A 24158-nucleotide genomic window follows, 5' to 3' on the forward strand; every position below is an offset into this window, starting at 1 on the left:
ATGCTCATTTGGATAACCAATGCAGACATGATGGGCCGAATAGCCTCCTGTACTGTAACGATTCTGTGAACCCGGTTCAAACTCATAGGACTTAGTACGCCTTCCAGACCTGCAAGCTTGCTCCGCCATTCGATAAGTTCATGGTTGATCTGGTTGTGGCCTCCACTCCACCTTTCCGTCTGCCCCCCACATAACCCTTGACTTTCTTGTCTATCAAAGATGTATTTAACTCAGCCTTGAATAAATTCAATGACTCAGCCTCCACTGCTTTCTGGGGAAGAGAATTCCACAAGCTCTGAGAGAAAAAAATGCATTGGCTTTCTTTTATTCATTCACAGGATGTGAGCATCGCTGTCAAGACCAGCATTTATTGCCCATCCCTAATTACCCTTAACTGAGTGGTTTAAGAGTCAACCACATTGCTCTGGGTCTAGAGTTTCAAGTAGGCCAGGCCTGGTAAGGCTGACAGCTTTCCTTTCCTAAACATTGTTAGTGAACCAGATGGGTTTTTACAACAATTCAGTAGTTACATGATCGCCATTACTGATACATAGACACCATTCTGATAAATTTAAATTCCCCAGCTGCCATAGTGGGATTTGAACCCATCTCCTGATCATTAGTTCAGGCCTCTGGATTAATAATCCAGTAATATAACCACTATGCTACTATTCCCTGATCGATGGTGCAGTGTAACCTTTCAATTTTAAGTTGATTTTCACCTCCCACCTCCTTCGTCTCAGGATATACCATGAGACCTCGCACCAATGCAAAATACTGTGGATGCTGGAGATCTGAAATAAAAACGGAAAATGCTGGAAATATTCAGCAACTTGGACATCATCTGCAGAGAAGGAGAAACAGTTAATGTTGACCTTTCTTCAGACCCCAAAACTGAAACATTAACTGTTTCTCTCTCCACTGCTATATTTACAGCATTTTCTGGAATACTCTCCACAGGTTTTCATTGGCATGGGATAATGTGTAATGCCCTACACACTCTCCCTTAAACCAGGGCATCAGCAGAACAGCCTTCTACCGAGTAATTTTGTTATAACCCAGTGTGAATCTGCCTTCTCTTCAGTGCCTCAGTTACCGTTTCTGGATGTTGATGGGTGTGCAAACGCACAATGTGACCTTTAGGCAGTCAGGCATAAGGATCTTTCCTCATTCCTCCCTGTCAGAACAGAGAATCTCATTTGCAGGTTAAAAAACCTTTTGCTCCGAGCCTTTCACTTTGACTGAAAGCAGCAGCGTTAATGGCTTTTCAACTTCCAGTCCAATACTCCAAGAAATATAAATTGAGCAAAGGAACTAAAGGCTTATGATACAATTTGAGAGATAGAAAAAGGCTTACCTTGCATGTAGATAATGTTAATTACTTGGGTAATAATCTATGCCATGACTGACATGCCTTGGCAGGGACAAAATCATTCCACTCCATCTCTTGATGGTTTTCTATTTTTGCAGTTATGTGAGCTCCACTTTGAGTCATGCCTTGCGCAGAACCCGGTTATCAAGAAACATTGTTGTGAGCATGGGAACAGTAATTAGGGCTCTGTGCCAGTTGTAACAAACGTGCATTGATGTGGTTTGTGGTCCAGGACCCAAAGGAATGTATGTTCTGCATCCAAAAGCCATTCAGAGCTGGAGGTTTCTCTTTGAAATATTGTATTTATTTGAATAGGTTCAGCACAAATAGAATTGTTTTAACTTGGGGGTGTGACCCAGTTGTGAGTTATCATCAATTTGACGTGGCTGAAATTTGGGGTTACCGATAAATACAATACTACTAATCTAAGAAAAGATATGCAGATTGGTTGGAGTGTTCCATCTTTATTAGGTTTATTGGGTATCGGATGTGCGTCTTCAAACTTCAACAGTTCCCTGGTTTAATTATTTTGCCTAATTTTGCAGTGAAATGTAAGAAGGAAAAGCAATGCAAAAAATAACAAAAGCAAAATTCTGCAGATGCTGGAAATCTAAAATAAAATCAGAAAATGCTGGAGATACTCAGGACAGGCAGCATCTGTAGAGAGAGAAACAGTTGATGTTTCAGGTCTGTGACCCATCAGAACTGGGAGAATTTCAAATTCCAATAGGCTTTGGTTAAGTGAAAGGCGGAGGGTGGGGAGAAGAACAAAAGTGAAAGCCTGTGATAGGGTGGAGGGCAGGAGAGATTAAATGACCAGGGGTTTTGTTTTTGAGGCACCTGACCATGTCTGTTCTATTTCACACATGTCTGCTGTCACACCTTTCCCTCCCTTCCTGTACTACAATAGGGCTCCCTTTGTCCTCACTTTTTCACTCCAATAACCTCCACATTCAACAGATCATTCTCCTTCATTTCTATCACCTCCAAACACATCACCCCTCCCCTCCCCTTTCAGCATTCCAACGGTACTGTTCCCTCCATGGCACCCTGGTCTACTCCTCAGTCACCTGAAACAGCCCCATCCCTTTCCTACAGCACCTTTCCATGCAAGCACAGGAGATGCTACACCTGCCCTTTTACTTTCTCCCCCCCCCCCCCCCCCAACCCCCCGCCCCCTTGTCACTGTCCAAGGTCTCAAACACTCCTTCCAGGTGAAATAACGATTTACTTGTGCTTCTTTCAATTTAGTTTACACTATTCGCTGCTCACAATGTGGTCTCTACATTGGGGGGTACCAAAGTAGACTGGGTGACTGCTTTGTGGAGCACCTCCGCTAGCGTGACCCCGAACTCCCAGTTGCCTGTTGTTTTTAATTCTCCATCTTGCTCCCACTCTGACCTCTCTGTCCTTGGCCTCCTGCAGTGTTCTGATGACGCTCAATGCAAGCTCGAGTAGCATCTTTCGACTGGTCACTTTACAGCCTTCTGGACTTAGTACTGAGTTCAACAATTTCAGATCGTAACCTCTGCCCCATTTTGTTTTGCTTCTGTTTGCTGGTATGTTTTTTCTTCGCATTTTCCTGATTTCTTTTATTTTGCTCTCAGACAGTGAATAATGAGGATCCTGCCATGTGTATCTCCTGTAAACGCATCTTTTGTTTCTTTACATGTCCCATTGCCACTCCCTTTGGCTTTGCACAGTGAATCTTTTAGCCATTTAATCTCTCCTGTCCTCTACCCTTTCACAGGCCTTCTCTTTTTCTTTTGCCTACTACCAACTCTCCCCTTGTAACAAGGAGCAGGAGTAGGCCATTCAGCCCCTTGAGCCTGTTCCGCCATTCAATAAGATCATGGCTGATCTGATTGTAACCTCAAATCTGCATCCCACCTACCTCCCCCACCCCCCCCGCACCGAAATAAACTATTACCCCATTGCTTACCAAGAACCTATCCACCTCTGCCTTAAAAATGTTCAGACTGCTTCCACCACCTTTTCAGGAAGAGTCCAAAGACTCGTGACCCTTTGAGAGAAAATATTTCCCCTCATCTGCCTTTTTAATGGGCAACCCCTTATTTTAAAATAGCGACCGCCTAGTTCTAGATTCTCCCACACGAGGAACCATCCCTCCACATCCGCCCTGTCAAGACCCCTCAGGATCTTCTGTGTTTCAATCAAGTTGTCTCTTACTCTTCTAAACTCCAGCAGATACAAGCCTAGCCTGTCTAACCTTTTCTCATAAGACAACCTGCCCATTCCGGGTATTAGTCTGTTAAACCTCCTCTGAACTGCTTCCAACGCATTCACACCCTTCCTTAAATAAGGTGACCAATATTGTACACAGTACTCCAGATGTGGTCTCACTAATGCTCTGTATAACTGAAGCATAACCCACCCCCCTACTTTTGTATTCAATACCCCTCAGAATAAATGATAACATTATATTAGCTTTCCTAATTGCTTGCTGTACCTGCATACTAGCCTTTTACGAATCAAGCACAAAGACACCCAGATCCCTCTGCATCTCAGAACTCTGCAATCTCTCACCATTTAGATAATATGATTCTTTTATTTACTGAAAACCTATTTCATTTCTAACTTTTCCCAGTTCTGATGAAAGGTCACAGACCTGAAACGTTAATTCTGTTTCTCTCTTCATAGATGCTGCCAGATCTGCTGAGTATTTCCAGAATTTTCTGTTTTTAATACAAAAACAGCAGCAACTTGCATCTCTACACTAGGAGGGTCTATCCCCTCCCTGTCTCTGTAACCCCCTCTGACCCCAGAACCCGTCAAGACCTCGGTGCTCCTCCAATTCTGGCCTCTTGTGCAACCCCCAATTTTAATCGCTGCAGCAATGGTGGCTGTACCTTTAGCTGTCTGAACCCTGAGCTCTGGAGTTCCCTAAGCCTCTCCGTCTCTTCAATCCTCTCTCCTGCTTTAAAATCTATCTCTTCGACCCGGTTTTTGGTCACTAATATCTTCTAATGTGACTTGGCATTAAATTTTGTCAGATAACATTCTTGTAATGTGCCGTAGGATATTTTATAACTCTAAAGGCACTATATAAATGTAAGTTGCTGTTGATGTGCGGCTGAGGATCTTTGTCCAGCTTCTCCTATTGGTTGTGTAATGGCTGGTGGGTTTTTGGAAGCCCCGAAAGCAAGTCTAGCAAAATTAGCAACCCACCAGTGGGAAAGTATAATTCTATCAAATATAGATGCAGCCAGCTCCCAATTTTTCAATAAGCCCATGATCAGGGCTGCAGTTTATGGTGCCTGGATATGTCAAATTCTAATTTTATTAAATACAATTTAAGTAATTTCCATGAAAACCACAAATTGTTAGCCTTAACTGATTCATTCTTCAAGTATAATGTCATTGGGTTATTTTTGTGGTGAATCCCTATAGCTATTAACAAATTTACATATTAACAAATGCGATTATTAACTTAAAGTGATAAATATGAGAGGCCTGGCATTTCCTTTTCATTTGTTTCCTAATCTTAAGATTAAGGCACTAAGTGCCCTCCTTCAAGTTAATTACGTAGAGTAAGCTCTATGATTCAAAGGCACAAGATTGTTCACTGCAGCAGGCAAAACAGATTTCTAGAATGAGCTGCGTTCGTTTTGAGGATTTGAGGCATTAGAAGGTTAATTACAAACTCTTTCAGAATAAAACCCAGCGGTGACCAGCTGCATTAAGCGCTCTTTGAAGAACATAAAACGGAGGTTTATCTAGCTGTTCTTTTACTGCAATGACCGATAGGAAGAGAGCAGTGTGTGTTGCTGAGCCACTGACAATAACCCGCCCAAGTGTTTGAAAGTGACTATTACCAAAAGGCAATGTCGCTGAGATTGCTCTTGTCTAATCAAAAATTGCAATAGAAGATGTAGACCTAAAGTAAAGAAAATAGGTTTCTGAACATTTACAAGAACTTGTAAGTTGAATACATGGGTTGCTATAAAGTTATTTGACTTTGCTGTGAAAATGGAAGTATATATCTATATGTATTTTTACATCCAGCTGATGTGCCCCATTTTTGTTGCAGATTTTGACTTTAGTGTGCCAGGCTCAATGAAGCTTCATAATCTCATCTCCAAGCTTAAGAAATGGATAAAGATTCTGGAGGCAAAAACCAAGCAGCTGCCTAAATTCTTTCTGATTGAGGAGAAGTGCCGGTTTCTTAGTAACTTTTCTGCACAGACAGCAGACGTGGAGATCCCAGGAGAGTTCCTTATGCCTAAGCCAACACATTATTACATCAAAATTGCACGGTTAGTGGATCTTTGATATGTCTACAATGTTTGGTTATAATGCCATTAAGTTCATGAAGTCCCGCTTCTCATTGGTATTTAGATTTTTTTTTAAATTTTCTGGTAACCCTTGAAGAACATAAGAAATAGGAGCAGCAGTAGACCACACAACCAAGAGAGAAGACTTAGAGATGACCTAATAGAAGTCTTCAAAATTATGAATGCATTGGATAGGGACGATGTCCAGAGAATGTTTTCCACTTGTGGGAGAATCCAAGACTAGGGGCCATAAATGCAAGATAGCTTCAAATAAACCCAGTAGGTAAATAAGGAGAAATTTATTTTCTCTGCAGGTAAAATGTTGAACATTCTACCACATGTTATGCATGAAGCAAATATCTTAGATTCTTTCAAATGGAAACTAGATGAGTACATGAAAGCAAAAAAGGATAAAGAGGTACACTGAAGGCTGAGATGCTGTAAATGGAATGGGTGGGGGCTCTTGTGGAACATAAACACCAGCACAGACTACGCCAAATACTGTGAAGCAGGTCAGGATTGCTGTGAAGCGGAGTGTGCAGCAAGTCAGGATCACTATGAAGCAAAAAGCTAAAAGCTACTGCGGATGCTGGAAATCCAAAACAAAAACAGAATTACCTGGAAAAACTCAGCAGGTCTGGCAACACCTGCCCCTTCACTTCCTCTCTCCTCACCGTGCAAGGGCCCAAACACTCCTTTCAAGTGAAGCAGCATTTCATTTGCATTTCCCCTAACTTAGTCTACTGCATTCGTTGCTCCCAATGCGGTCTCCTCTACATTGGAGAGACCAAACGCAAACTGGGCGACCGTTTTGCGGAACACCTGCGGTCTGTCCGCAAGAAAGACCCAAACCTCCCTGTCGCTTGCCATTTTAACATTCCACCCTGTTCTCTTGCCCACATGTCTGTCCTTGGCTTGCTGCATTGTTCCAGTGAAGCCCAACGCAAACTGGAGGAACAGCACCTCATCTTCCGACTAGGCACTTTACAGCCTTCCGGGCTGAATATTGAATTCAACAACTTTAGATCTTAAACTCCCCCTCCCCCCATCCCCACCCCGTTTCTCCTCTCCCCCCCCCCCCTTTTTTTTTTTCAGTAATTTATATAGATTCTTCTTTCCCCACCTATTTCCATTATTTTTAAATTTAAAACTAAAACCTTGTTAGTCTTTTCCACCCCACCCCCACTAGAGCTGTACTTTGAGTGTCCTGTCTTCCATTCTTAATTAGCACTTTTCTTAGACAAATATCACCACCTTCAACACCTCTTTGATCCTTTTGTCTGTGACATCTTTTGATTATCTGCTCCTATCACGGCTTGCTTATCTCCACAATCACCACACCCTCAACTTCTCTCTCTCTCCCCCCCCCCCCGCCCCCTCCACCTTAAACCAGCTTATATTTCTCCTTTCTCCTAACTATGCTTCAGTTCTGCCGAAGGGCCATGAAGGCTCGAAACGTTAACTGATTTCTTCTCCACCGATGCTGCCAGACCTGCTGAGTTTTTCCGGGTAATTCTGTTTTTGTTTTCACTATGAAGCAGACTGGGAGGAGGATCATTGAATTGAGAGAGAGGGAGAGAAAAAATAAACTGTGACATCACAGGAAGACTATGAGTTGATTTACTGGTGATTATTGTAGCTTTGTTTCCCTTTCTCCAAAGTTAGGAAATTAGTCTGAGGAGTTGCAGAATTAAAAGTTTCAATTTTTTGGGGCTATAAGGGTTAAATAAAGCATTTCAAGGATCTTCCTTATATTTAAGGGTTACAACAGAAGAGGAGAAATGAGTAGCTTGTGAGTCTTTATTTTTTTAAGCAGTAAATTTTATTATCTAATAGATAAAGGAGTGGCAGGACAGCCCTGACCCCTGGAGCGCATATCCTGTTCCATGTGGGAATTCAAAGACATTTCCTGTGCCCTGGATAACCATATGTGTAGGAAGTGTCTCAGCACGGCTTCACAGCTGCATAGGGGTGCATGAAGAAGACCAGAAGAGCAATAGTGATAGGAGCTTCAATAGTTAGGGAAACAGACAGATGCTTCTGTAGCCAAAGACATGAATCCAGGATGGTATGTTGTCTCCCTGGTGCCAGGGTCAAAGATACCACTGAACTGCAGCGGCTTATCGTGAGTGCACAACCAGCGGTCATGGTCCACATCCGTACCAACAACATTGGCAGAAAGAGGTACATGGTCCTGCAGTCAGAATTGAGAGCTAGATAGAAAATTAGCAAGCAGGACCTCAAAAATAGTAACCTCCCGATTGCTCCCGGCACCACATGCAAGTGTGTATAGAAATATGAGGATTAAACAGATGAATGTGTGGCTGGAGAGATGATGCAGGAGAGGGAGGGCTTTAGATTCTTGGGACATTATGTTCACTTCTGAGGGAAATAGGACCTGTACAGGCCAGATGGGTTGCACTCAGAGCTGGGGCCAGTTTCCTTGGCGGGGCAATTTGCTAGTGCTGTTGAGAAGGGTTTAAACTAATTTGGCAGGGGTGTGGGAACAGCATGTATTACTAAAGAGCAATACCAAGGTGCAAAGAATATTGAAAGAGACAGGTAGTACTAGAGTAGGAAATAGTAAAGTATTGGGTGGGTTCAGCATGAGAGGGAAAGTAATAATGTGCGGGTTGGTAAATAAGATTGGTGAGTTGCAGGCGCAGAAGGTGCACAAATATGATGTTATGGCAATGACAAAGACCTGGCTGAAAGAAGCACAGGACTGGATATTAAATATTCTTTGATACAAGGTGTCCGGGATAGATAGGAAAGAAAGGAAATGAGGTGGGGTGGCAGTATTGACTAAGGAGACCATTGCAGTGCTGGAAAGAGAGGATGCCCCAAATTCCAGAATCTATTTGGCTAGAGCAAAAGAACAAAAAAGGTGCAATTACATTGCTCAGTGCAGTCTGTAGGCCACCAACTAGTAGGGAAGGATGTAGGGGAACAAATTTCAAGGATGTTACAGAGAAGTGCAAGAATTATAGAGTGGTTATAATGTCAGGCTTTAAGTATCCAATTATAGGCTGGGATAGCAGTAGTGTAAAGGGCAGAGAGGAGCAGGAGTTTCCAGCATGTGCTCAGGCGAATGATCTACAGCAGTATGTTTCCAGCCCGATGAGAAAGAAGGCATTGCTGGACCTGGTTCTTGGGAAATGAGGTGGGCCAAATGGATCAAGTGTCTGTGGGGGAACATTTAGAGGGACACTGATCATTGTATCATAAGGTTTAGGTTGGCTACAGAAAACGACAAGGAGCAATCTTGAGGAAGAATAATTAACTGGGGGAAAGCCAACTCCAATGGGATAAGAATTCTAGCCCAGATAAGTTGGAATCAAAGATTAGCAAGAAAATTTATAATGGAACAATGGGCTGCCTTCAAAGAAGAACTAATTTGTGCACAAAGTATATTACCATAAAGGGAAAAGGTAACACAAACAAACCCAGAGACAGAAATTAAGATGAAGCAGAAAAAGTGTGCCTATGAAAGATGTCAGGTGGATAATACAGTTAAGAACCAGGCCAAATATAGAAGGTTCAGAGGGGAATTGAAGAAGCAGATAGAGAGTATGAGAAGAGACTGGCAGCTCGCATAAAAGATAATCCAAAAGTCTTCTATAGGCATTTAATTGTAAAAGGGTGGTGAGAGAATGAGTGGGGCCGATTAGGGACCAAAAAGGGGATTTATACATGGAGGCAGGGGACACAGCTGATGTATTAAATGTATACTTTGCATCTGTCTTTACCAAAGAAAATGCTACTGCTCAGATCATGGTGAAAGAGGAGGTAACAACAGAGCCAGATTCTCAGTGGTGGGGAAGCTTTTAGAGATTATAATTTGGGGCAAAATTAATAGTCACTTGGGCAAATGCGGGTTAACTAAGAAAAGCCAGCATGGATTTGTTAAGGGAAAATAGTGTTCAACTGACTTGCTTGAGTTTTTTGATGAGGTAGCAGAGAGGGTTGATGAGGGTAATACTGTTGAATTGGTGTACATGGACTTCCAAAAGGCATTTGATAAAGTGCAACACAACAGACTTCAGAGCAAAGTTGGAGCTCATGGAATAAAAAAGATAGTAGCAACATGGATGTAAAATTGGCTGAGTGTTTTTTGGGCTGGAGGAAGGTTCATAGTGGACCTCTGCAAAACCCCTGCTCTTGCTGATATATATTGATGAACTAGACCTTGGTTAACAGGGCACAGTTTCATAATTTACAGATGATACACAACTTGAAAGCATTGTAAACCATGAGGAGGATGGTGTAGAACTTCAAAAGTACATAGATTAGTGGAATTGGTAGGCAAATGTATAAAACACAGGTTCAACCCCAGCTGGAGTATTGTGCCCAGTTCTGGGCACCACACTATATGAAGGATGTGATAGCATTAGAGAGGGTGCAGAAAGGATTCACAAGAATGGTTTTAGGGTTGGGGAACTCTAGTTAGGTAGAAAGATTGGAGAAGAGAAGGATGAGAAGAGATTTGATTGAGGTATTCCAAAATCATGAGTGGTCTGGGCAGTGTAGATGGGGAGAAACTGTTCCCATTGGTGGAAGGATTGAGAACCAGAGGGTGCAAATTTAAGGTAATTGGCAAAAGAAACAATGGCAACATGAAAAACTTTTAATGCAGCGAGTGGTTAGGCTCTGGAATGTACTGCCTGAGACTGTAGTGGAGGCAGGGTCAGTTAAAGCTTTCGAAGGGGAATTGGATCATTATCCGAAAAGGAAAAATTGCTGAGCTATGGGAAATAGGTAGGGGAGTGGCAATAGGTGAATTCAAAGGGCCAGCACAGGCAATATGGCCTCCTATGCTGTAATCAATCTATGATCCTGTGAATAGCCTGTTTCTGTACTGTATGTTTTATTGTTATGATCCTGGACCAGCCTCCCAAGTTTTTGGTATGAACAGATTGGGGACCAGTAACTTTTTGTTTCAAGTAGATAATGTTTGAGATCCAAGACACTTGCTAAGAGACTAAAGCCACAAGATTCCATAGTTTTAAACAAACAAAATAAACTTGAATCTAGAAAGTCAGAGAGATAAAACAATTTACCATATCTATCTTATACTCTAACATTCAGGGTTATTATTACTTGTGAATTAACAGACAAACTGTGATCGAACACATGACGCTGTGCAATAAATGGCAGGTGCGACCTAGACAGATCCCGTGGATTTATCAGCAATCCACTCAGTAGTCATTGTTTACTGAGTTATGCAATCTTGTTACAATTCCTTATAAAGGAAACAGTTTTAAGTCTCCACCCATGCCTTTCGAAAACCTAGCCTTGTAATTCTCTCCAAGAGTTGCTCCAGCTCTGGCTGCTTCGACGACTGCTGACCTCACAGGGTTTCAATCTTGTCTCCCGAGATTCTGTTCCCCTGGGTTCCCAAGTCTGCACTTCAGCACCAAATCGCAGCACAACTTCAGTTCTTCAACCATGCTGAGCAGAGCACCACTGCTCCGAAGGATTACATTTTCCCCAGTGGCCCGCAACACTGAATCACCAACCTTCTGCTGCATTCTTGGATCTGTTTTTTTTTATTCACTCACAGGATGTGGGCTTCGCTGGCTGGGCCAGCATTTATTACCCACCCATGGTTGCCCTTGAACAGGTGGTGGTGAGCTGCCTTCTTGAACCACTACAGTCCATGTGGTGTAGGAACACACACAGTGCTGTTAAGAAGGGAGTTCCAGGACTTTGACCCAGTGACAGTGAAGGAATGGCGATATATTTCCAAGTCAGGATGGTGAGTGACTTGGAGGGCAACTTCCAGGTGGTGGTGTTCCCATCTACCTGCTGCCCTCGTCTTTCTGGATGGTAGCGGTCATGGGTTTGGAAGGTGCTGTCGAAGGAGCCTTGGTGAATTCCTGCTGTGCATCTTAGAGTCATAGAGGTCTACAGCACAGGAAAAGGCTCTTCAGCCCATTGAGTCTGCGCCAGTCAAACAAGTATCTAACTATTCTAATCCCATTTTCCAGCACTAGGCCCATACCCTTGTATGCCATGACGTGGCAAGTGCACATCCAAATATTCCTTAAATGTTATGAGGGTTTCTGCCTTTACCATCCTTTCAGGCAGTGAGTTTTGGATTCCCACCACCCTCTGGGTGAAAAAATTCTTCCTCACATCCCCTCTAAACCTCCTGCACCTTGCCTTAAATCTATGCCCCTGGTTATTGATCCCTCCACCAAGGGAAAAGTTCCTTCCTGTCTACCCTATCTATGCCCCTCATAATTTTATACACCTCAATCATGTCCCCCCTCAATCTCCTGTGCTCCAGGGAAAATAACCCCAGTCTATCCAATCTCTCCTCATAACTAAAACTCTCCAGCCCAGGCAACATCCTGATAAATCTCCTCTGCACTCTCTCTAGTGCAACTACATCCTTCCTATAATGCGGATTTCAGAACTGCACGCAATACTCCAGCTGTGGCCTTACCAGCGTTTTATACAGTTCATACATATCTTGTAGATGGTACACACTGCTGCTACTGTTGGTGGTGGAGGGAATGAATGCCCTGTGGATGTGGTGCCAATCAAGCGGGGCTGCTTTGCCCTGGACGGTGTGAAGCTTCTTGAGTGTTGTGGGAGCTGCACTCATCCAGGCAAGTGGGGAGTATTCCATCACACACTCCTGACTTGTGCCTTGTAGATGGTGGACAGACTTTGGGGGGCAGTCAGAAGTTGAGTTACTCATCGCAGGATTCCTAGCCTCTGACCTACTCTTGTAGCCACAGTATTTACATGGCTAGTCCAGTCCATTCTGGTCAATGGTAATCCCCAGGATGTTGGTAGTGGGGGAATTCAGTGATGGTACTGACATTGAACATCAAGGGGCAATGGTTGGATTCTCTCTTGTCATTGCCTGACACTTGTGTGGTGCAAATGTTACTTGCCACTTATCAGCCCAAGCCTGGATATTGTCCAGGTCTTGCTGCATTTGGACATGAATTACTTCAGAATCTGAGTCATCGCGAATGGTGCTGAACATTGTGCAATTATCAGCGAACATCCCCAACCTTCTGCTGCATTCTTGGATCTGTTTTTTTTTATTCACTCACGGGATGTGGGCTTCACTGGCTGGGCCAGCATTTATTACCTACCCGTGGACGGAAGGTCATTGATGAAGCAGCTGAAGATGGTTGGGCCTAGGACACTATCCTGAGGAACTCCTGCAATGAAGTCCTGAAGCTGAGGTGACTAACCTCTAACAACCACAACAATCTTTCTTTGTGCTAGGTATCACTCCAACCAGCAGAGAGTTTTCCCCCTGATTCCCATTGACTCCAGTTTTGCTCCTTGATGCCGCACACTTTCAAATGGTGTCAAGGGCAGTCACTCTCACCTCACCTCAGGAGTTCAGCTCTTTTGTCCATGTTTGAACTCAGGCTATAATGAGGTCAGGAGCTGAGTGACCCTGGCAGAACCCAAACTGGGCATTGTATGAAATGCTGAAACATAAAGCTCAAATTCCACATCTGCCATGGCGGGATTCGAACCCGGGTCCCCAGAGTATTACCTTGAGTCTCTGGATTACTAGTCCAGTGACAATACCACTATGTCATTACCTCCCCCGAATCTCCAGGGTTTCTCCTGAGCCCTCGTCGCTAAAGCCTGCCAACTGCAGCACTCTTACTGTTTGGAGCCTTGTTCTTTGCTCATCTTCCTGATGGCCCCTACCGATGGTGGTCTCTCCTCGTTGGCTCCTTTGCTCATTCTCTCTCTTGCTCTGGGACTTCTCCCTGTCCCCTGTCTGGGACTCTTCTCTGGTGATAGGGGTTTTTGTGCCTTTTTTAATTCACACAGGCACTTGTCTTTGGCCCGAAGTCCTCCAAACACTGCTCCCGATCTGCGCATGCGTGGCAACTCCCAGGGCATGCTGGAACCAGTAGTTCCTGGCCCCTGCTCTATAATAAGGCAAGTTGGGATTCCTAACATTGGGTTGTGCTCGTTTATGGTTGTGACCGTGTATTCTTTTTGAAGTTCATTCCCCATCATGTCAGCAAGTCAAAATATAAGGAGAGATTTAATAATGATGTTCAAAATCATGAGGGGCACAAATCATGGGTTTTGACAGAGCGAATAAGGAGAAACTGTTTCCAGTGGCAGGAGGGCTGGCAAACAGAGGACATAGATTTAAGATAAATGAGAAAAGAAGCAGAGGCGGGGGAATGAGATTTTTTTTAATGCAGCGAGTTGATATAATTGGAAATTTGCTGTCTGAAAAGGTGGAGGCAGATTCAACAACTTTAAAATTGGTATTGGATAAATACTTCAAAAAGAAAAATCTCAGGGCTATGGGAAAAGAACAAGGTAAGTGGGACAAATTGGATAGCTCTTTCAAAGAGATGACAGCACAATGGGCCAAATGGCAACCTTCTAAGCTGTATCATTCTTTCATCTAATCCATCGCTATAAAATTTTTAGGAACTCGTTTTTTGGTCTGAATATTGTCATTTGTGTATCAGGTTCATGCCCAGAGTAGAGATTGTACAGAAGCACAACACAGCAGCTCGTAGACTTTACATCCGGGGCCACAACGGCAAGATATATCCATACCTGGTGATGAATGATGCCTGTCTGACAGAGTCTCGACGGGAAGAGCGCGTTTTACAATTGCTGAGGCTCTTGAACCCCTGTCTGGAGAAAAGAAAGGAGACTACAAAGAGGCACCTATTCTTCACAGGTATTGTGTTCTGGAATGTGTCTGTTTGAGTTACTGTCCTCCTACAGAAATAGATGCAGTGTCGACAAAAGCAAACGCGCATAACAGAGCCTGTATATGTTTTCATACTTTGTAGCCATGCATGCCCATATAGACTGAGGATTCAGTCAGTTCTTTGAGTCTCAGTCGAGCCTTAATGTTACTCAGCCTAGATTAGAGAATGCACTGACTATTATACTGACTGCAAGATTATACCATTTAAAGCACAATGTTATTCTGTTGTTAGGTTGAATGTAATTATTGTGTTCTTCTTAGACTACAAGATCTAATTGCTGCGTAGACACTCCTGAAGTTAGTTGGAAGCTAATTGTGTGTGTGCATTTCCTGTGTTCAATTAGAAATTATTCTCTGTTGGCAAACCAGACCCCACCACCTGTCAACATTTTTATGCTCCTGGATCTTTGCTGTCCCCCTTACCAGAATTTTTTTGACTTCTGTATCTTTGATCACACTCAGAGTTCCATTACCTTTGAGTGCCCTTGCCTTGAGAACCAGGAAAATGTTTGGTAACGGGCCAAGAAACAAACATCAAACCTTGCCTGGCAGCTTCTTTTAGCTATTGAACATGCCCTGTGCCTCCATAAAGCCCTATTGCGGTCCTTAAAAGTGGGGGTGCATCACATTTAGACCTTGCTTTAAGTTTTAGCATTTCATACAAATTTATTTTGATAAAAGATAAACAGCCATATAAGTAAAAGTAAACAACATAAAAGTAAATAGTTAAAGTTGACGTTCTTCCATCTAATTCCTTGAGTGGATAAAATATTTAAAGGAAAGACCTATGGGGGAAAAAGGGCTTGTATTTACCTAGTGCCTTTCAGGGTATCAGGACGCTGCAAAGCACTTTACAGCCAATGAAGTGCTTTAATAGTATAGCCACTGTTGTAATGTAGGAAATACGGCAGCCAATTTGCACACAAGTCCCAAAAACGCAGTTATTGCCCAGATAATTGCTTTAGTGATGTTGGTTGTTACTAGCTGTTCACTGACACTCCTTTTTATTATTAACTAAGACTCCATGTTTGAGGGCGATTTGCATGAATAATGCCAGCTGAAATTGCAATGAGTGGTGTCCAACTTGTGATTTTCCCCATTTGTTTTACAGTACCACGAGTTGTCGCAGTTTCGCCTCAAATGAGGCTGGTCGAAGACAATCCTTCATCTCTTTCTCTTGTGGAAATTTACAAGCAGCGCTGTGCCAAAAAGGGCATTGAACATGACAATCCTATATCCCGCTACTACGACAGATTGGCTACTGTACAGGCCAGAGGAACCCAAGCAAGCCATCAGGTACAAAATATACAAAAGGGACTGTTTGCTGCATAAGTGAGGTGATTTTATAGGAACAGGAGGGAGGCCATTCAGCCCCTCAAGCCTGTTCCACCATTCACTTAAATCATGATTGATCTGCACCTCAACTCCATTTACCTACATCATTTCCATGTTCTTCGACACATTTACAGCAACACTATTAGCATTTATGTAGCACCTTTAATGTAGTAAAATGTCCCTAGGCATTTCCCCGGTGCGATTATCAAACAAAATTTGCCAAGCCACATTAGGTGGTTTTAGGAAAGGTGACTAAAAGCTTGGTCAAAGTGATAGGTTTTAAAGAACAAATCGAGGAGAGAGAAGTACAGAGACAGAGAGGTTTAGGGAGGGAATTCCGAAGCTTAGGGCCTCAACAGCTGAAGTCACAGCCACTGCTGGTGGAGTGATTTAAATCATGGATGCACAAGAGGCCAGAAGTGTTTGCCTAACAGAAATCTATGAATCTCAGTTTTGACATGTTTGATTGACCCTCTCCAGTTGAATAGAGAATATAGATTTCTACTACCCTTGGTTTGGGAAAAGTGCTTCCAAATTGCCCTCCTAATGGCCCAGCTCTAATTTTAAGATTCCATTCTCTCATTCTTGATTTTACCAACAAGAGTAAATAGCTTTTCTTTAGCTACCCTATCAAAACCTTCAATCATTTTAAACATCTCAATCCACAGTCTCCAATGCTCAAGCAAAAGCAAGGCATGCTTATGCAACATATCCTCATAATTTAACCCATTAAGCCTCTATCATTGTGTAAACTAGAGTGAATAATATGAAAATAGAGTAAGTGGATCAAGTTGTCCACTGGATAGTCAACATAAGATGATGAAACAATGAAGTTAAATGTCTGCAAGAATTGCAAAAGAGGCATTTGAAATGACTGTGTTATTGTGCAGTTATAAAATCAAGCTACCAAATGGTATGCCTAAGTGTTATGTGCTAAACAACATGGAATGAATGTGAGAATGGGCCTTGAACATTGGAAAAAGAATAATGGAGAGCTTTGAGTTACCTTGCTACAGAAGCATGTTGAAAATTAATGGTTCAAGGAGAATGATTAATGAGAGGGACCTTGAAGTAGCACAGGAGCAGAGAGCAGTGACGAGGCTGATTATAATGAGAAAATTGACATGTTTTAGCTACATTATCTCAGACAAAAATTATTGGGGATTGTTAAAAATCTGGAAAAGTTACAGGTACCAGGTATGATCCACTTGTTTAGAGACTGGAGTGTGTGAAGTGCCCTGATCACTGACCTTGAGTGGAGTGTGTGTGTTTGGCAAAAGTGTGATAAAATAATATTGATTTAAGTATTACATTTTACTCCTTGTGCCTACAGTACATAAATGATTCTTGGCATTATGTAATAAATTACTGGATTCAAAATGGTCCCAATTTCAAAGTCACTGGCCCTGATTCAGCAATTGCCAGAAGATATTTTACAGCTTTTCCCTCATTCGTGAGCTTTCCACTGGTGATGTTCATTATCACTCATCACTCCCTGCTCCACTCTCTCCATGTACCTGCACTTCTCTATCCTTATCATCGTCATTCACCTCTCGGTTTGAGATGCCAGTGATTATCATTTCATTGTTACATGTGGCTTCAGTCTTCCTGGGCCCCTCAGCTTTGCAGAGAATCTTTCATCAAAGCTACACTAACCCTGGCACAGAAATGGTTCAAGCTGCTTTTGGTTCGGGTATGTATCCCTGGTCTTCGAGGAACATGCCCACAAACAAATTTGACAGATGGTATTGTGGTTCTGTTATAAAAGCAAGAGGGGCACACTCTGTGCTGTGAAAATCTGGCACTGGTGTTGTCGAGTATCTCCTTTCTGTTCAATGATTTACCAGGATACACAATGTCACGCCAAAGAAAGAAAGAAGAAAAATCTTTTGTTTATATAGCACCTTTCACGAAGAGGGATGGGAAGAGGCTCATGTGGAGCATAAACACTGGCATGGACCAGTTGTGCCAATCGGCCTGTTTCTGTGCTGTAGATGGACAGTTGCCCAAATGTGTATGAAGTAGCTCCTTGATTTTGACCTGAACAGACCGCATTTCCTTACTGTAAAATGCTTCAAATCTTTTAAATGTCTCTAGGTGAAAGCCTTGTGCTTTTTTTTTGTAACTCTAGCTTTGTGAAAGTCCTGCCTTAAATGCCTTATACATTTTCACTTCTGTCATGCTGTGTATAGATTGGCATTAGCTGCATGGACTGAAATGGAGAGCTGTGTAAATGCTCCTCAGTGTGCACTCTGTGGTCTTTAAGAGAAGCAGAAATTTGTGTTCTGGGGAGAGGCGGTGGGTGGAGGGAGCATGGGAAGAACTGGGCAGGAGAAGGAAAATAATCAGGAGTGCCAAGGAACAAACCTGAGTTTACACTTGAGGGAAAATGCGAGGTGGTAACCCTATTCAAATAAACGGTTTACTTGAAAGGTCACATAATATGTTTACTTTATGAGGCCTCGTACCGTTAGATTGAGCCAAGTGTTTTGAAAAGATGAACATGATATTCAATGAAATCTGAATCTCTGAATTTGCAGTGTGTGCGAGAGATTACTCAGGTTATGGGCTTTAAACTCAGAATTGGTAGGCCTTTTTTTCTGGTAAACTGATCTATAAAATGAATAGACAGCCTGCTCAAAAATGCGTACAGTAAGCCCTTTTATAGATGAGAGTAAAGTACATCTCAATTTTAAAAGTTGATATCTTTTAATTCTGCTATTAGTATAAGCCTGTTTTTGTTTAAAGCTGGTAAGTATTGCCTCCTAAACATCTTGTCATCATACTTTGCATAATTTGACATTTACTGCGAATCAGGTTCTATTAAAGCAAAATCAAAATGGATAACTAAAACGGTTAATAAACACAACTGAAATAAGTGTAGAATCTTCGCATAAATGTGACACCTAAAGTTAATGCAGGCTAGTTATGTCGTAAATAATCTGTTGAAAATTTGATGGAGGTAATTATTTTAAAATGGCACAGGAATAAAATGCTAAGATTTTGTCGTCAGTTTGATTCAAATTACTTGTTAAGGTACAAGCACAATGTTATAGAACATTCCCAAACTTTCATCAGAATTACTTTTAGAACTATTTTTAAGTCTACTTGGGGCAATATTGACTTGTGTTCTGATTTACAGTAGTACAGCATTATTTTTCATGTTTGACATTTTACATATATTCTTATTAAAGGTGTAGAAGGTGCAAATGGTGTATGTATAGAATTATCTATTGAAAACAAAAATTTTGAGGCAATTGCAACTTAGTTGTGTATTGAGATTGCTCGTCTCCACTTTATTTTACTGCATCATTGGTGACACTGCCTTCAGCCACCTGGGGCCTAAGCTCTGAAACTCTCTCCCTAAACCCCTCAAACTCTCTCATCCTTTAAAACCCCCGTTAAACCTAGCTCTTTGGCCACAATCCCTATTATCTCTCTCTTTCTTTGGTTCAGTGTCAAATTTCTTTTTGATAATGCTCCATGAAGCACCTTGGACGGTTTTACATGAAAGGCGCTATATAAATGCAAGTCGTTGTGTACTAATCACATGTCATTGGCTAGTTAAATTTATAGAGAATGAGGCTGGAACTTGCTTACATGATCTGCAACCACGTAAACGGCGAATAGATAATGGATGATAATACCAGTCATTATCTGCTGTTTATTATTTTGTTCAAAAGCCAAAACTTTCATCAGAATTACTTTTAGAACTATTTTTAAGTACAGCGCACATGGAAAACATTGTTTATTGCGCATGCAGATGTGTTGGCGACCTATCCCACTTCATCTGTCTGTAGATCATGACCTTGTGCTGGTCCCACTTACCTTTCTCGAAGAGGTATGCCTTCCAGCCTGGTTTCAAGTCATGTCTATTAGTGGTTCCAAACTGTTGAGAGACTGGGACCCTCCATTTGCTGCTTCCTTGCCCATTTTAGGCTGAACCAAGGATTGATGGCTTTATTGCTAATTTATTTTTTAAAATACCACTTCACACTCCTGAAAGAAAGATTAATGTTACTGGACAACTTGGCTGTGCCTGTTTGCTGCATGGAGATATGAAGGCAGCTGTGATCCATGACTGGTTCATGATCGCTTAGTGTATCAAGTGCCATGGAAATGAAGCTGCAAGGTGGAAATATTCACTGATTTGGTTGTAGTTTCTAAGAACACTGCCTCTGAATATCAATGACCTTTTCTGGCCTTGTTTAATAGATTACAATTGGAGATAACATTTTAAACCACTTCGCCTCAAAATCAAAGAGAAAAATCTCTTGATGGTTTCTGCAGGATTATGTCTTCCCAACAACTTTATGACAAAAAAAAAGTTCAGTTTAATGCTAAATGTCAACAGTCAAAATGTCAATGATGAATAAAATGTTAGCTAATTTCAATGCGTATGAAGGACAATAGATAAATTGAGGCACTCCAAGCAATAATGTGTTCATCTGAATTCCACCCAAAAACATGTGGAACAGACTGTAGCCAGTAGGCTTCATTTATTTTCCTGAGCTAACCTTTCTTCAGTGCTGCATTGCACATATGGTACTAGTGAAAGTTTGATTTGTTTCATATTCATACAACATGTTCATGCCAGATAGCTAACCACCCTACAATATGCTGGGTGTAGGCTCATGTCAAACAGAACCACACAGTCTTGCTCAGTCCATCAGCTGCATTACGAGCTGTTCTAAGCATCGGTGCCAACTTTATTGTAATATCAAGAAGTTGAGAAAAATATTTGAGCAGTACTAACAGGAAAATCTCCAGCAGATGGTTCACCTTACTGTGCAGATCCTAATTTAACACCCCAGTATCTTCAATTGATCTATAAATATGGTGACTCTCCCACTGCTCCTCATCTGCCTCATTTGCTCCTTATCCCCTTGCTTCTTGTTCCCTATTTCCCCCGTCCTCTCTCTTTGCTTCCCCCTGTTCTCCTTCAGTCACTTAACCCCACAAAAATATTTGTTTTATTTCATAGAACTTTTATATTTTCTTTCACTATCCTTAGCAATACTGGGCTGAATTGAATGCCCCATGGTGAGTTTGGGGGTCATTTCATCAGGTCGGAGGGTGGTGGGTGTGGATTGGCATTTAACTCAGCAGAGGCAATGCAGGGCTCTTGCCTGCTCTTTAGCTGGCTGGCGAGACCCCCATCACTCCATTAAATGCCATCCCCTGTGCCCAACTCTTCATGGATTTACAGTCTTTGATCTTTGTTTTAAGAAATTAAGAATATTCAATGCGCTCGTTGTGTAATACTTTCGCATATGACAAAGGGTGTGACATTAAACTGACTTTTGGACTTTCTTCAGGTTCTGCGTGACATTCTAAAAGAGGTACAGGGGAACATGGTGCCACGGAGCATGTTGAAGGAATGGGCTTTGCACACCTTCCCTAATGCCACTGACTACTGGACCTTTAGAAAGATGTTCACCATTCAGCTCGCATTAATTGGTTTTGCTGAATTTGTTCTCCACCTGAACCGCCTTAACCCAGAGATGCTTCAAATTGCACAGGTATGTGCAGAATCTTAATCTCATTACGGTGGTTGTTATATAAGCTTGCTAACAACAGACTACATTCACTGCAGTAAGTTTTGTAGAAGTGCTGTAACATCCATTGAATTTTAACACCCTTGGTGTACTCACTGAGCATTTCACTGTTTAGTGCTCACTGCCAGTCTGTGCAAGATGCCTGAAGCAGGTGCAGCTAATGGTCATTGCGGAGCTAAAGACTATTTATGTAACTAATTTGAAGCAATTTAAACAAAATGATAATTGCACTGAGCTAAAATGAATCCAGTGAGAGCAATGAATTGTTGTCTGTACTGGGGTTTGTGCCCAGCTATATTATATAGTTCTTGGTTTTGTCTCATGCCAAAATAATTACTGTTGGGATTTTTTTCAAAAGCCATCCCAATCTCACTTCTTGATTCATTTTAAAATGATTAAAGGTGAACTTTTCACCTGTCAGTGCATTGCAGATTTTTTTAAAAAAAGGAATGAAGCCTGTATTTGTAATTTGACGTTATTTCCTGTTACCATCTTCATTGTGTGTCTATGTTTCTAAGCATTACATTGTATTTATGGCACAGAAACCTAACTGGTCTTTGCCAGTGATCTTCATCTCCCCTCCTGTTCATCCAACGCTGATCAACATATCCTCCCCTTCCTTTCTCCCTCTTGTATTAATCACGATTTCCCTTAAATACACCCATGCTGTTTGCCACCTGTGGTAGCGAGTTCCATATTCTAATCACACTCCAGATCAGAAAGTTTCTCCTGAATTCCCTATTGGATTTATTGGTGACTGTCTTGTAGCTCCTGGTTTGGTCTCCCCTGCATTTGAAAACATCTTGTCCAAGTCTATTCTATGAAACCATTTCATAATCTTAAAGACTTCTATCAAATCACCCCTCAGTCTTTTCTAGAGAAAAAAATGCCCCTGCCTGTTTCCTGACAGGTGTAAACACACAGTTCTGGTATCATTCTAGTAAATCATTTTGTGCCTTCTCCAGTGTTTCTATTTTTCTTCATAAAATGAGGACTAAAACTCACAAGTGGTGGTTCTATACAACTCTCTGCTTTTCAATTCTATCCCTTTAGAAATGAACCCCAGTGCTTTGTTTGCTTTTCTTAAAGACTTATTAACCTGCATTGCTACTTTGTGATTTGTGTATCCCAACCCCCAAAATCTATTTTCCTCTATCCTATTTACACACTTACTTTGGAAGAGATATGTGCCCTCCTTATTCTACCTACCAAAATTTACCTTCTCTCATTAATCTACATTGAAATTCATTTGGCAATTACGCACCCATTCTGCAATTTTATTAATATCTTCCTGTTCCTCAGTATTAACCTCACCCACAAACCCACCCGATTCCCGTGTCCAGATTGTGTAACTAATGGTGAACAGCAGTGTTCCCAGCACAGATCCTGTGGAGCACCACTTCCCACCTTTTACCAGTCTAAGTAACTACCTTTAACCCTGACTCTCTCTTTTCTGGTCTGCAATCAGCTTGCATTCGATTCTACTATTTGTCTTCTGACTCCTCGTGTACTGACCTTAGTCATGAGTCCACTGTGCAGTACCTTATTGAAGGCCTTTTCAAAATCCAAATATACCTCAATTTACAGCATTACCCTTGTCGACACTTTTTATTACTTCAAAGAATTCAATAACATTCGTCAAGAATGATTTTCCCTTTTGAAATCCACGCTATTATATTCTCATAAGAGGTTAATTTATGCAAACTACAGGCATTACTGATTGACAACTGCTTAATTTTTCTTTCTCAATATTACCAGATCACCATTAAATTATGTACCCAAAGGTTAGCCCTCCTATCCTCATAATATAAATATCAGAAACCTCCAGGTTCGTAAAAAGCAAATTAATTGAACAGAACTGATGAAATATTCCAGCAACTAATGCCAGCCATAAAGCCATATTGCTGTCTTCAAAGTCGTTATTTCAAATGTGCATGATCCAGTTATATCACTTCAGAATCCCCACCCTGTTGTACAGATTGAAGACGGTAATGAATTTTTCAGCCTAAATATTCTTGAAAATATTTAAACCCTCCTGATACTCAGTAATGTTAAAGAGCTCCCACCCTTTGGTTAATAAATTTGTTTGAAAGTTGTAAGAAAGAGCTTGCATTTGTATAGTCCCCAGGATGTCCCAAAATGTTTCACAAGCTAGTAGAATTTAAGACCGTTGCTGATTAGAACACGAAGCCGTTAAGCTGCTCAATTCTGCTCTGCCATTCAGTTAGATCATGGCTAATTTGTACTTTAAACCCATTTTAACTCCGTGGCCCTTGATGACCTACCAATTCTAATCTTGAAAGCTCCAGTTGTGCCCCAACATGCACAACCTTTATGGCGGGGTTGGGGGGTGGGGTGGGGGGAAGAGTGTTCCAGATTGCCACTACTCTGTGTGTGGGGGGGGAAAGATGTTTCCTGATTTCCCTCCTGTATGACCTAATTCTAAAATTAAGACTGTGCCCCCTCATTAATAATTGCCCCGCCAGAGGAAGCAGCTCTTCTGTATCCACCCTATTGAATCCTTTTAACATTTTAAATACTTTGATCAGATCAGTCATTCTGTTTGCCATGAGGCTGGATTATAGAAAGCAGGCTGACGTTATCTTGAATAGAAAGAAAAGAAATTCTGCTTTTGTTATCCAGTAAATTGGGTGACTGTGGTGAAGGCATGTTTATTTAACATTCTCGAAAGTTTTAATCATCATCTGGTATTTTAATTATCAGATGATATTTAGATCGAGGAGGTACGCAGAAGAACTGTTTGAGGAGGTTTTGCAATTAAGGAATGGCTCTTTCTGGTCATGTTCTGAACTGCACATCCTGAGATTATGTTGCCAAATCAACTGACCTCTTGAATAAAAAAATAA

General features: G+C 41.7%; 1 protein-coding gene across 4 annotated transcripts in view; it reads left to right on the top strand.

Moving 5' to 3' along the window:
- trrap (transformation/transcription domain-associated protein) overlaps positions 1-24158 on the top strand; it is a 212335-nt gene that overhangs the window by 183940 nt on the left and 4237 nt on the right. For all 4 annotated transcript variants that reach the window (XM_078558868.1, XM_078558870.1, XM_078558869.1 and 1 more), the window contains 4 exons: positions 5424-5649; positions 14148-14365; positions 15510-15694; positions 21052-21255. In XM_078558868.1, coding sequence (XP_078414994.1) covers positions 5424-5649; positions 14148-14365; positions 15510-15694; positions 21052-21255 — 833 coding nt within the window. The remainder of the gene's footprint in view (positions 1-5423; positions 5650-14147; positions 14366-15509; positions 15695-21051; positions 21256-24158) is intronic.

Source organism: Cetorhinus maximus, chromosome 15 (assembly GCF_964194155.1).
Source record: "Cetorhinus maximus chromosome 15, sCetMax3.hap1.1, whole genome shotgun sequence".
In the NCBI taxonomy this organism is placed as follows: Eukaryota; Metazoa; Chordata; class Chondrichthyes; order Lamniformes; family Cetorhinidae; genus Cetorhinus; species Cetorhinus maximus.